Below are 14533 nucleotides of genomic sequence, written 5' to 3'. Positions count from 1 at the left end.
TCCTCCAAAACTCAGACTACAAATAAGAATTGGTTTCACAGTGAAGAGCAGTCAGCATCTACATTTTATCCAGAGTAGCTTTTCCACCCCCTCAACCAATCCCCACCCCCAATAGAATACTTTCTTAAAGAGTAGGAGCTGTGTTCTATAACCTCTCTATGACTGCCAGAGCAATTAACAAAGGGTTAATTAATACATCGGGATCATTCAATACACTGATGAAAATATCTACTGACTTATGCTCTGGTTTCAGAGTACAATAAATTCCAGTTCTTATTTACTGAGCACGTATCACTATGCTGGGGACAAAAGGAGACGGCAAAAACAAGTAAGACACAATCCCTGTTCAAAGAGATCTTCTAAATACAAGCAGCTATAACAAAGCAGAATCAGTGCTAATACAGATGCAGAAGTAACATGTTCTCACACCAGAGGAAGGCTGGGGGACTTAAACCTAGGAAGGAGAGGTCTTCAAAAAAGTGGTGGGCTTCAAGCCAGATACCAAAGTCCTAAACTACACTGATGAAATAATTACAAAGGATGCTGCCAGGATATTTATATTTTTCAGTGTTTTTAAACATCTGCAAGTAGCATTTACTCAGCATGCACTCTTATTTATTCATTAAAGCGGCTTATCTACTAGGCAAAACGTCATTAACCTGGCTTGAGTCACATTATTTAAACGAATCATATCTTACTTTAAAACATTCAAAAGTTGAGACTAGCTGTCAACATAATAGACATGGATTACTACACTTATATTGTTCTACCAAAAGTCATTCGGCTCATTAAACAAAAACATTAAAAAACATTTTTCCACTTCATGACTTTACACTTACTCTGGCCCTGGCCAAAGTAACTAAGGAATGTTTGGGATTGATTTAGAGACTGCCTCTCCCAGGCAGTTTAATTTTCATATCATAAAAATCTTTTGTTTCTCAAATTCTTTGACTCGATCAATGTTTATTCAACATGGGTCTGAGGCAGAGCAAAGTAATATTGTCAGGTGGAAGATATTTGAGTGCTTGTAACAAAATAATTCAGAAAGTGTAACTCTGAGTATCCGCTATGCACTGAGTATTCTAGTAGAATAAGCGCTTTAGAAGGCAGGGCCTCTATCACCCCTGTGAGATTCTTAAAGTCCTTGTGGGGAAAAACAGCCTTGAAAAGGATCACTACATGGACTTTCCTGGTGGTCCAGTGGCTAAGACTCCTCACCCTCAATGCAGGGGGCCTGGGTTCAATCCCTGAGTCAGGGAAGTAGATCCCACATGCCACAGATATGACTTGGCGCAGCCAAATAAATACATTTTTAAAATGAACAGGTTCACTACAAAATACTGAAGAATCACAAAACTAGAGGCTTTCTTACGGTTTCTTTTTTCCCCACCAATGATGCCAAAAGATAAGGCAGCTATCTCGTCCATCACCCTAGAAAGATCAAATTACCCGCTTTAAAAGCTTCACTAAAGGATATATGTATAACTGATTCACTTTACAGCAGACACTAACAAGACACTGTGAATCAACTATACTCCAATAAAAAAAGACAAAAACAAAACTTGACTGAAATGTGTTGCTTCACAAACTAGCACATTCTGGGTTTTATACAGTTTTGCAGGAGACTGGAAGGGTAGGCCAGGGGCTGTGTGTGGGTGGATTTAGAGACAGGAAGCATGCTGTGGAAGAGACAGACAGGACATTAGGAACAGGACATCAAGGAACACAGGACATTCCTGAGTTTAGGACATAATTTGGAAAAGTAACTGCACTGCTTTCCTCTAATTAAGAAGGATTTTCACAGTGATGACAGCTTTGAATTGAGGAATTGGTTACTAAAGGAATGGTTTATCAGCATGTGTTCTGGGAGTCACCAAGGAAAGTCAGAAGTGAGTTCATTCACAGAGGGAGCAGTTGGTCTCTTTCCGCTTTTATGGAATTATTCTTGCTTCCTCCCCTCTGGAGGTTTTCTAAGAACGGACATTCACCCTGAGTTCTGAGGGCTACGTGCAGTCCTGAGTTTACTACATGATCTGGAACAGAACAGATCAACTACAGAGGCCAAACTGAACATGTTCTTGCTGCCTAAAGTCTCCTTCCTTCCCAAGTAGACTACTACAGTGTTGGGAAAACTTCTTGTTAGAGAGTCAATTTTTGAATCCATGAGGCTTACTCAGTGAACTCAGCACATTCTCCCAGGCAAGATTCAAGGCCACAAGGAAACATCTGTCTATCCTCCCAATAGTCACTTACACTATTTTTACCAGATGTTCTGAATCTGATCCAGCAACACACAGAGACCAGAATTCTCTCTGACTCAAAGGTAATAAATCCAACTCCCACAAATTTAACATCTCGCCAAAATGTGTATTTCGATCATTTCAGGGAGAGTATCATATCTCATTGATTCAAGTAATGCCAACATATTTAAGTCCCTAAAATTATTGTATGTAATTTTCATTAATGTACTTGAAAATTGTAAAAAAGAAAAGAAATAGTGAAGAAGAAAGTAAAGAGTCCTTACACAAATCAAATGGGACTCCACTTTTTGTCTTTTAGATTGGGGAAAAATAGAAGATTTGATGATACCAGCTGCTGGTGGAGATGGGGAAAACAGTACTTTGTACCCGGTTGAGAAGAAAACAGATTAGCACCATCTGTCTGAGAACAACCTGACATCCAGTAAAATAGAAAATATACATGTACTTTGACTTAGCTGTTCCATCACTGGGAATCCAATCTATAGACCTGTCTACAAACATTCATCAAGATTATCCATAAGGATATTAACCGCAACATTTCTGTTTGGTATGCACCACGTGGCATGTGGAATCTTAGTTCCTGACCAGAGATCAAACCCACACACTCAGCTGTGGAAGCGCAGAGCCTTAATCACTGAACCACGAGGGAAGTCTCTACAACATTTAAAATAATAATAATAATAAAATCAATAAGTCATAGCACTATCACATGACAGAATACAAAACAAGGGAGATGAATTGATGCTGATATGAAAAACAGATCTCTAGATTAAAAAAGCAAGTTGCAGAGTAATGTACATACACATATTAATTTGATTTATAAAAAAAGTTTGTACAACTAAGTAGGAAATCCTGGACAATTTTTATTTCTTTGCACTGTCTATTTAAAAAATGACACCCAACATGTTATTTCAAAAGAAATGAGAGAAAAGAAATTGTCAGTTTTAAGAGGTATTCTGAGCACCATTTTTATTTTCTAGAAACACACAAGGAATTGCTAACAGTGGCACCTTAAGCCAACGGAACTCAGTGGAGAAAAAAGGCAGGATACCTGTATGAGCTGTCTGAATCTTTTTAAGCCATGGGCATGTACTGTGTTTATAATTTAAAAAATAATAAGGGAGTTCCCTGGCGGTCCAGTGGTTAGGACTCAGTATCTTCACTGCTATGGCCTGGGTTCAATCCCAGGTCAGGGAACTAAGATCCCATAAGCTGTGTGCCCAAAAATGAAAAAGAAAAAAAAAAAAGTAAAAAACAGAACAAGTACCACTATTAAAAACCAGGAAGCATAAACAGACTGGAGAAGGCTTCAAAGCTAACTCTTGGAATGAATCTTTAGAACACAGGCAAGAGTGATGATCAGGCATTCAAAGCAAAGGTGAAAGCGCGCTGCCTCTCAGGAAAACACTGAGCGTCACCCTGTGCTAGAGGCCACGAGGGCCCTGGGGTGACCGAGCGCAGGGGGTCCGAGCAGCTCCACTCACCTGTTGTTCAAGGCTCCCCCAAAGTCACAGTCACAAGGTCGACATCCATCCAAGTCGTTGCTTAAGCCCCAGTGCTCTGGCTGCAGAACAAAAGATTAAACATCTAAAGAGGGGTTCCTGTAATCACACAATAGACCCAGCAGAGACAAGTTATGGCATGTTTGGATGATGTTCCACCAAACGTTCATTTGCACTGTGAAAGCTGAAAGCCTACACAAGGCATGAGTATTCTAGAATAAAGAACCGCAAGCTGCAGGTCACTGGGGTCAGAGAAGATTGCACATAGCCACATGGTAACCTCAGATCAGAGCAGTCTTTTTGCCCTGCAAATAACCTTCATCCAAAAATTAACATGAGTGGGCAGCAAATATGCCGATTTTCTTTAGAATTGCTCTGGCAGTAAGTCAGTAATTATGAAAGCAATCACAAGAATGTTTTAAAAGACATAAAATAATTTTCAAAATTACCTTCATAAATATTCTCCAGATCACCATAGTGAACTTTTGGTCTACTTCCTTCCAGATTTTGTTTTTCTTGATGAACTTTTTCCCTACATAATCAAGATACTACTCACATCCTGTGGCTTTTCTTCACACCAGCATAAGCATTTCCTCCTTGCGTCACCATCATTTTCAACAGCAACAAAATACCATACTGCTTTGTGGTTGCGTAGTTGTTAAGCCCTGTCCAGCTCTTTGCTTCCACATAGACTGTAGTCCACCAGGCTCCTCTGTCCATGGGATTTCCCAGGCAAGAATACTGGAGTGGGCTGCCATTTCTTCCTCCAAGGGATCTTACCAACCCAGGGATCAAACTGGTGTCTCCTGCACTGGCAGGTGGATTTTTTTTACTGCTGTGCCAGCAGGGGAACCATCACACTGTATAGAAACCCCCAAATTTATTTAAATATTTTCCCTACTACTGCTTCCAAGTGTTTTTTGCTATTAATATAAGATGCTATGCGTCTTCTAGTGAATTCATCTTTGACCAATTTTCTGATTATTTCATGAGGATAGATACCCAGATGTGGAATTACTGGGTCAAAGGGTATGCACATTTCTACAGGCAATGGATACACATCTCCAAAATACGTTTTGCAAAGTATGAGCCAATCTGTATTTTCATCACCAGCACCTGAGTACCAGCCACTCATTATGACTTCACTTATTAGTTGGCATTACCATTAAAAAAAAACTTGTTAGTTTTGTCTGTAGAAACAGTACTTCACTCTGGTTTTATTTTACAGTTCTAGTAGTAATGGTGAATATCTTGACAAAATTATTCATTAGTAATTTCTTTTTTGTGAATTGTCTACTAGTAGCTTTTATGATTTACATAAAAGGGTGATGGCAGAACCTACAAAACAACTGTGAAAATCATTCTCTACTGGAACACTATATTCACAAACCACCCATCCCATGTAGTTAGGATTTACCTACCAGACACTGGTCACAATGCTGTCCTGTCACCAGACGCTTACAGTAGCAGTAACCAGTCTCAGAATCACAAGGATTCCCGCCAGGAATCGTTCCCAGAGGATTGCAAGCACAAGCTTCATTAAAGATAAAATGAAGCAAAGAAACACAAGCCAAGTGAGTCTGTAGTCATCAACACGATAAAGAATTGCCAGGTGAAATGGGAATTATGTGCACATGAGAACTCCCAAACTTTTTAACACAATTGCTTACATTTACAACCAAATGGATCTTCAGCGCTTAAACCATAGAAGCCTTCTTTGCAGACGTCACAATGTTCTCCTTCCACGTATAATTTACACCGACACTGACCAGCAATGAGACCGACAGAAAAGTCCGTGTAGCTGTCACAGATTCCCCCGTTCTGAGAACCAGCTGGGTCACATGTGCATTCTAAGGATGAGAAGCACCAGGTACCACAATGTATGTGTCTGCAGAGATACCGATGTTCCCTTCATCCCTCCAAATTTCACAAAAATAGACTAAAGGCTGATTACCAACTAAGTTCCACTCCCAGCATCCTATATAGCGGCTAAAATAAGGCTAGGTCTGAGTCCTGAGAGGAGGATGGTTACTACTCGACTATTCAAGCTGAAAGGTGACCCACACAGACCCCCCTCTCTGCCCGCCCCCTCGTGACCTTCTCCCACATACGTTCACAGAGACTAGGATCTCGGATGTCTCTCTCCGGGTGCTGGTAGTAAAACGGTTTGCACTGCTCACAACTGCGCCCCATTGTGTTGTGCTGACAGTCATCACACACCCCTCCGCTGACGTTGCCAGTGGCCAAGTAGACTGCCATGTCGAAGTGGCATGAGCTGGAGTGTTCGTTGCAGTTACACTCTGCAAAACAAGACCTACGTCAGGAAAAATCTTTTCAATCTACGTACCAGTGGAGGAGAAGGGGACGACAGAGGATGAGACGGTGGGATGGCATCACCGACTCAATGGACATGAGTTTGAGCAAACTCCGGGAGACAGTGAAGGACAGGGAAGCCCACACGCTGTAGTTCACGGGGTCGCCAAGAGTCAGATACAACCAAGGGACTGAACAAGAAAAACCAGTGGAGGCTGGGATTGGTGGGAAGGAAGCTCATTTTGGAAACTGGGGATGAAGCTCAGGCAAAACGGCAACTAAGAAGGCACTGGCGGTGAAAAAAACACATCTGCTTATGACATCAGTTTAAATCCTAAATCATGCTGGAATCCTTCCAAGTGTGACCTTTATGGAATAACCTCATTTGCCCTCTTTGTTTTTGTTTTTTTTTTTCATTTGCCCTCTTGGGAAGAGAATGGGCTATAAAAAGTGTAAAAGCTCTGAGGGAAGTCCCCTTGCAGGCTCACCCACAGGAAGGCTGCGCTGCACAGAGGACACGTTTGGGTCATGTGCAGAGTGGGACAGGAATACATCACTCCAGAGGGTTTTCTAGGCACTGTGTTCCTGGGGAAGCTTGTCTGGGCTCTTGGCTTTGAGGAACATGGTATGAAGGCTGGGTTCTCTTCTTCCCCATTCCTACCACCACCCTAGGCCAGGCTCTATGAATCAGACCCTTAACAGCCATCAAGCCAGTCTTCTTGGGTTAGTCTGTTTCTCCTCTAGCCTGTTTGGCAGAGTCCTCTTGGTCCAACCCAGCTTTAACCATCTCCCTCTCATGCTCAACTATCCTCATCGACTCCTCTTATCTTCTCACAAGGAAGCTTAACTCAATTGGATTCTCAAAGGGCTCTGCAACTGGTCTTATCTATCTTACAGGGAGGGACTGTGTCATCCTGCCTTGGATGCATTGGTTTAGTTAAACCCTGGAATCACAGCATCATGAATTAAACCACAATATCATGAGAATGTCCTTGGAGCCTTGCGCTTTGTTCTCCTTATCTGAACTCCCTTCCACCTTCCCCCTGCTTTCCTCTCTTTACCTAAACAATCCTAACTACTTGCTAGGGCCCAGCTGATTGTCCTTACTAACAAAAGGACACTGACCACTCCAGCCCTCACTGGTTTCTGAGCTCCTAGAACTGTCCTCAGAGGGGTCAGAGGCAGGCATGCTTGCAGGGATAATCATCTATCAGCATCACTGTGTGAGGTGGGGAGGGTGGTGGTTTTCAAACTTCCCCTCTGCCCAGAGAATATCACCAGGAGGGATGGTGGATGGATGGATGGAAGGAGGCCACAGGCTGCACCTGGGTTGGCACAGAACAGGCTGACAAGTACTCCATCTCTCTTAGACCTTATGCATCCACCACACCATCGTTTTCATTCATTTTTCTCTCAGTCATCTGGCCTTAAAAAAAATGCAATGTTACAGGTGGCACACAACGTCTGCCAAACACATGGGTGCTGCTTAATAAACGCTAATTGATTAATCTGAGTGGATAATGGCTTCCTAGGAGTATTAGGGTAAGGCTGGGAAAAGGGTAGTAACTTTTCTTCCTTTTGCAAAATAGTGTACTATTGTAGCACATCTACTCAGAAAATGGATCCTGGGGTCTGAATTGATTCTAAACATCCTTTGCCTAAGACTTACTTCTTTTTCTCTTGTTGTTTTGGTACCGCTGCATATCTTACAGGACTTTAGTTTCCCAACCAGGGACTTTCACCACCCTTGGCAGTGAATTCCCCGCCTGAGACTTACTTTTACAGGCATTGCTGTTTCGACCTTCAGCGGGTCTCCAAGGTAAATCATGGTAGAAATCCATGCACTGTTCACAGTTTAAGCCCTTGGTGTTATGCCTGCACATGCAGTGTCCGTGAACCTTGAAAGTTACAAAAATAGGAAAGAGCCAAGTAAGAGATATACTAATGGCCAGACCTTCCCCACAAGCAGTGGAAAATATGATACTCGTAAATATCATACCTTTTTCATATTCATCTCTACCTCACTACAATGAGGCTTTCTTTGTTTTTATTTTCTAATTTTCTGTTTCAGTTTTAATTTTTTCCCCCCTTATTTTTTGGCTGCATGAGGCATGTGGAATCTTAGTTTCCAGACCAGGGACCAAACTCATGTCCCCTGCAGCGAAAGAATGGAGTCGTAACCACTGAACAATGAGGGAAAGTCCTGCTTTGTTTTTATTGTCCCTTCCCACTGTGAGTCCTGTCTTGATGGCTTTAATTCCCATCTCTAGGAACAGTTTCTACTGTATAATAGGTACTCAATAAATATTTCTATTGAAGTATTGATCTAAAAAAACACAGAAGAGCAAAATTAGCCATTTAAGAATTTTTTAAGTTTTAAAAAAATTAGTATAATAGAAATCAACAAAAGTTATAATGGAGAACTAAATGTGTATACATCACCAGGAGCAATTTAATTTCCTGCAACTGTTACCCCACACCATACAAAAGACAGGTTTTCTCTGCTTGCTTTGCTTGGTTTTTGACTTCTGGCTCAGCACTTAAAAAACATTTTTTCAACCCCAAATGAGATTTTAAGAATTAATCAGTTGCCATATTTACATTTTCAAGGAGAAAAATATAAAACATCAGAAAAAGAAGCAGAGTATTTTTTTTTGAGGAAGGGCCCACAATGTGTTCTTTTGCACACACCACCTGTCACACTCGAGCCCCTAAAGCACATCAATGATAAATCAATACTTCTCACCCAGCAAATATGCATGTACACAAATCCCTCACCTAACACTAGTTTTTACAGAATGGAATTCAGAAACAAGACAGACAGGTCCACCCTGAACCCACCTTGACAGGAGTGCGATTAGAAGACTAAAATCCTCTAATTACAAGGTAGTTTCACACAGACTGAAAAACAGTCCCAAAGCCCACACCACAGGACTCCAGAGCATCTGAATCAAGATGTACCATTAGATGCACGGTAGTGACAGGACTGGAGAAGGCAATGGCACCCACTCCAGTACTCTTGCCTGGAGAATCCCAGGGATGGGGGAGCCTGGTGGGCTGCAGTCCATGGGGTCACTAGGAGTCAGATGCGACTGAGCGACTTCACTTTCACTTTTCACTTTCATGCATTGGAGAAGGAAATGGCAACCCACTCCAGTACTCTTGCCTGGAAAATCCCATGGACGGAGGAGCCTGGTGGGCTGCAGCCCATGGGGTCGCTAGGAGTCAGATGTGACTGGGTGACTTCACTTTCACTTTTCACTTTCATGCATTGGAGAAGGAAATGGCAACCCACTCTAGTGTTCTTGCCTAGAGAATCCCAGGGACGGGGGAGCCTGGTGGGCTGCCGTCTATGGGGTCGCACAGAGTCGAACACAACTGAAATGACTTAGCAGCAGCCGTGACAGGACTACAAGAGGTTAGCTACACACAGGATTTGTTACACTGAGAAGTAATTATCATCTACCTGGCACTCTCTGTAAGATGGAACAATAAGATTAGAAGGACCTATTCTCCCTTTAGGCTCTGTTAAAAATTTAACTTTCTCTGTGCAATAAAGGTTCTAACTGGAGGAAAGGGAAGGCAGAAGTTTTAGACAATTGAACCACTCATTCCTGCATCTTCACCTTTTTAGGTGAGGACTAACACTCTTTGAAAAGGTCAACAGCAATTAAGCAAGGCACACCTTACATCCAGAAGTGAGGCCCATGGTCCAGTGGAGGCCCTGGTACAGTCAGGAGAGCGAGATGTGAATTTCCATTTGCCATGTACTTACTCAAGGCCCTTTGGCAAAAGACTGAAACTCTGGTCTCTTCTAACAGGAATTATCAATTCATTTAGAAACTGGAAAAACACCCTAACTTTATCCATCTGGCAAGTATCCAAGTCCCCCCTTTTAAAATTACATAATTTGAAAACTCAGAGAAAAACAATTATCATATATTAATGCATATATGTGGAATCCAGAAAAACAGTATAGATAATCTTATTTGCAAAACAGAAATAGAGGCAGAGGACAAAGGTATGGAAACCAGGGAGGAGTGGTAGGATGAATTGGGAGGTTGGGATTGATATATACACACTACTGACCCTATGTATAGAACAGATAACTAAGGAGAACCTACTGGATAGCACAGGGAACTCTACTCAGTGCTCTGTGGTGACCAAAATGGGAAGGAAATCCAAAAAAGAGGGGAGATATACACATACACACACACACACACACACACACACGGAGGGCATACCAACCCACTCTAGTATTCTTGCCTAGAGAATTCCACAGACAGAGGATCACATGGGGTCACAAAGAATCTGACACAACTGAAACACCTTAGCGCACACGCACGTGTGTATATATATACACATGTAGTTGATGCACTTTGCTGCACAGTAGAACATTGAAAAGCAAGTAAATGCCGATTGAAACTAATTTTAAAAATTTGAAAACACAACATAAAAGTGGGAAAAGAATGAAACTTGAAGATCGAGATACGAAGTCCACTGACTCCTAAATGGTATCCCGTGGTTCTAGGTTCAAATTTCCAGTTTCTCTGGGCTGGTGTCAATTTATGGTTTCTGGCATGAAGGCTGGAATGCTTGTGGTTTTTAATCTTCCCTCAAGATGGGACTGTCAGTTGAGAAAATTTTTAATCCTTGTTGTATAAAATGTCTACCATAGAGGCAGCCTGCAGCCACAATTTTCAAAAATTAATTCAGTGTTTGTGAAACGAGTAGTCCTCACATTCTTGCAGTCCAAGAAAATCAGCAAACAGAAAATGAAAAAAATCAACCACTGGGATGGTACAAAAGGCTATTAAACTTAAAGGGACGTCTGGACAAACTCAAAACTCAAAACAAAAAGGCTTACTCTAAGACTAGCTTCAGTTTGCTTTTAAGAATCACCTGTACAAAGGAGAAGGCTGCCTGGAGCACGTACTTACCATTCCTTCCACTTCTTCATTGACTCCGTCCACCGGGGCACACTCGCTGGCGTGGCCATAGCAGAAGCAGTTTCCTCGAACCACCATATCATAAACCGCGTAATAATACTTTTCTCTGATTTCCATTCTGGAATCCAAAAGGTTATCTCCCAAAGTATGTAGTTTCACAAACTTGATCCTCAAGTTGGTAATTTTTAAGAGATCTATGAAGGTCACCAAGAAGATGAAAAGTTTGATCAAAGAAACAAGACTTTGTTTGCAATTAAGACAACATCTTTCTACTTTATGGGGCTTCCCTGGTGGCTCAGAGGTTAAAGTGTCTGCCTGGAATGCAGGAGACCGGGGTTCAATCCCTGAGTCGGGAAGATCCCCTGGAGAAGGAAATGGCAGCCCACTCCAGTACTCTTGCCTGGAGAATCCCATGGAGGGAGGAGCCTGGTAGGCTACTAGTCCATGGGGTTGCAAAGAGTCGGACATGACTGACCGACTTCACTTTCACTTTTTCTTCTTTATAGAAACACATGACAAATAAAAATAGCTTATGTAAAGTTTACTTCCGTTTCATGATCTAGATGCATGTAATAATAAAGTTTAGCCTAAAGTGACAGTGTCTGGAAGAAAGGTTACTCCCTTCTCATCACCATTTAACAAGAACATCTATTCTGTGATGGATTTGTTGGCAGACTGATGTTGTAGAAAGAAGTGTGAAAGTAGAGAAATTTAAGAATGCAGTTGCATGCTTGCCAGAAGCCACTGGCACACAGTAATCTAAACTACTGCAATACCATCTGGTTCCCACAGCAATTAGTGTTAGTCTCAAAATCAGAAAATTCCATTTAGGTGGGAAAGAATTTATCAAAGCACCCTAATTGTCATTATTATTGTAAGATAGTTAGAAAACATGTTTGTGTTTATTTCTGGAGGAAAAAAATGCTACCTGAAATTTCCCACCAATCAGATGAAACACAAGTTACTAAAATCGATTTGACATGATAAGATAACCATAATCAAGGGACTGACTATCTCAAACAAGTTTTGAAGCACCAATACAATCCACAACTTTTTTGGTTCTTGTTTTACAATACAATTTACCAATATAATTACGAGCCTGACATGACTGAGGTGACTTAGCAGCAGCAGCATGAAGATAAAGGAGTTTAGTTGGGATGTTGGGGCAGACTGCTTTCCTAGAGGTTCTTGTAGAGAAATGTCTCTTATTTGAACTTTCCTTCCTTTTCCTGGATTTATAGACCAATACTTATTACAGAAGCGGGGCCGTCAATTACATTCTCTAGTAACTTGATAAACCAACAGTCATATAGCCTTCTCCATCAGTATTTTCATTAATCACTAAGTTGCTAAACATGAATTACTAAAACAGTCTACCTGCCTTCCCCTTTTAGCTCCATAGCCTGAAACTGCTTCTAAGCTTTCCTTTCATTTCTGTCGATGGATTCTTACAATTTACAACACAGGACAATGGGGCATTAGCCCAATACATCAGATACTTTCAAAGCCTAGATACAGTTTTAAATACTTACAACGTATGCACAGTGTACAATGAAGACTATAGAAATAGCTGTGGGTTGAAAGAGAAAGTCTATGAGGCCATGCATTCAACTTAGGCTCTTTGTAAAAGCAAAAACTAAACAGAGAAATTGTGGTACTACTTCGCTGAATGGAATTTCTGAATGCCAGCATTTTCTCCTGCACAGAATGAGCACAAGTGCCTATTGACAAGAGGCCAAAAAACAAACTTGAAGAGCAGCTGGAGTATTTAGAAACCCTTGAGCTGATCTCTGTGGAAGTCCTCAGAAGAGCAACTGTGCTCCCTTCGAGCTCTCCTGCCATATTTAACGACATCTAAGCCTCAAATTGACTGCTGTTTTAAGAGGCACAATCACTTTTGAAGTGAGTCTTAGAGGACTCAAACAATAGGGACAGCTAAAGAGATATTGTTCCCTTGATCACAAAGTAAATCCAAAGCGTGATCTGTTACAATGGATGCTTGTTTAATATAGAAATAGGTTTTCTGATGCCATTGAACAGCCAAACACAATAGAATTCTAATGGCAGCACATTCCCCGAGTAAAACAAGTACCGCCCAAAAGGAACAAACTTAGAGTCCTTTGAAAGACCCAGGAGGTGTTGGTCAAGAACTTCTTCAGACACTTCTCGCAACTGGATTTTGATAACACGGAGCACAGGTCTCCCAGAGCACTTAGAAATGACACAAGGCTGAATGTGCCATTAAATATTTGATATTATACTAAGTGACAGGATATCATTTATATGTGGAAACTAATTTTAAAAACTGATCCAAATGAACTTATTTACAAAACAGAAAGATGTATAGATTTTGAAAACAAACTTATGGTTATCAAAGGGAAACATGGCGGGGCGGGGGGAAGGAGAGCTAAATCAGGAGCTTGGGATTAACATGCACACACTGCTGTATATAAAGCAGATAATCAACAAGGACTTATTGTATATAGCAGAAGGAACTCTACTCAATATTCTGGGATAACCTATATGAGAAAACAATCTGGAAAATAATGAATATATGTATAACTGAAACCCTTTGCTGTACACCTGAAACTAATACAACATGGTAAACCAACTGTACTCCAATAAAGAATTTTTTTAAATAAAATTTAAAAATGTAAAAAATGTGTTTGACGATAGGATGAATAAATTCTGGACCAGAGACGATCTGGGCCGCTTGTAAAATTAATCTGAGTGGGGAAACAGTACTTTCTTGGCAATCTTCCCCGGAGTCCTTCAATTCTACTCTTTCATGCAGTGAGTTGGGGGGTTAAGGGTGTGTGTGTGTGTCATGGGGCCTTGGTTCAAATTAGGGGAAGACCAGCAAGACCCTGCCCCACCTCTGCTCAACTGACTGCACCTGAGCAGCTGGAGAGAGGGAGCCTCCCCTTCGCTCTGAGGTGTGGGACCCAGTCTAGAAAAGGTCTGAGTGACAGCTGAAGGCAGCATCAAGAGTGGCAACAGCTTCATGGATCCAGCACTTTCTATGCGTCATTTATATTTACTAACTCATTTTCCTTCCACAACAACCATAAGGTCAATATCACTATCTCCATTTACAGATGAAAAAATAAAGACTAAGAAAAGTTTTACATAAATTCCTTACCTAAGATCACAGAATACACTGGAGCTAGAACTTAAACCCAGCTCTGTTGGACTCCAAAGCCCATTCTTTTAATTAGTGCATTCTGCCTCCCAAGAAGATCAAAATGCATTTTTGTGAAGACATAAGCATGGTTACTGAACAATGGAAAGTCCTCTGAACTGAGAGTCATAACAAGAACGTTCAGGATCCGACATTAAACAGCCAAGTCACTTTACGCGTATTAGTCCAACCCTCTGAGCCTCAGTTGACTCATCTGGAAAATGGAACTACAATCCTCATTGAGCATATTGAGCAAGGTTGAGACTTATGATTTCCCCCAGGATTCTTTCTTTTCTTCTTCCTCTGACAATAAGAGCCCTGGCCACA

General features: G+C 41.3%; 1 protein-coding gene across 2 annotated transcripts in view; it reads right to left on the bottom strand.

Moving 5' to 3' along the window:
- LAMB1 (laminin subunit beta 1) overlaps positions 1 to 14533 on the bottom strand; it is a 76393-nt gene that overhangs the window by 43523 nt on the left and 18337 nt on the right. For both annotated transcript variants that reach the window (XM_018047223.1, XM_005679141.3), the window contains exons 8-13: positions 11017 to 11219; positions 7854 to 7974; positions 5875 to 6063; positions 5434 to 5613; positions 5185 to 5297; positions 3746 to 3825 (exon numbers count right to left, since the gene is read on the bottom strand). In XM_018047223.1, coding sequence (XP_017902712.1) covers positions 3746 to 3825; positions 5185 to 5297; positions 5434 to 5613; positions 5875 to 6063; positions 7854 to 7974; positions 11017 to 11219 — 886 coding nt within the window. The remainder of the gene's footprint in view (positions 1 to 3745; positions 3826 to 5184; positions 5298 to 5433; positions 5614 to 5874; positions 6064 to 7853; positions 7975 to 11016; positions 11220 to 14533) is intronic.

The sequence above is a fragment of the Capra hircus genome, chromosome 4, assembly GCF_001704415.2.
Source record: "Capra hircus breed San Clemente chromosome 4, ASM170441v1, whole genome shotgun sequence".
In the NCBI taxonomy this organism is placed as follows: Eukaryota; Metazoa; Chordata; class Mammalia; order Artiodactyla; family Bovidae; genus Capra; species Capra hircus.
Note: the sequence above shows the minus strand (reverse complement) of the source record. Positions and strands in the feature narration are given on the sequence as shown.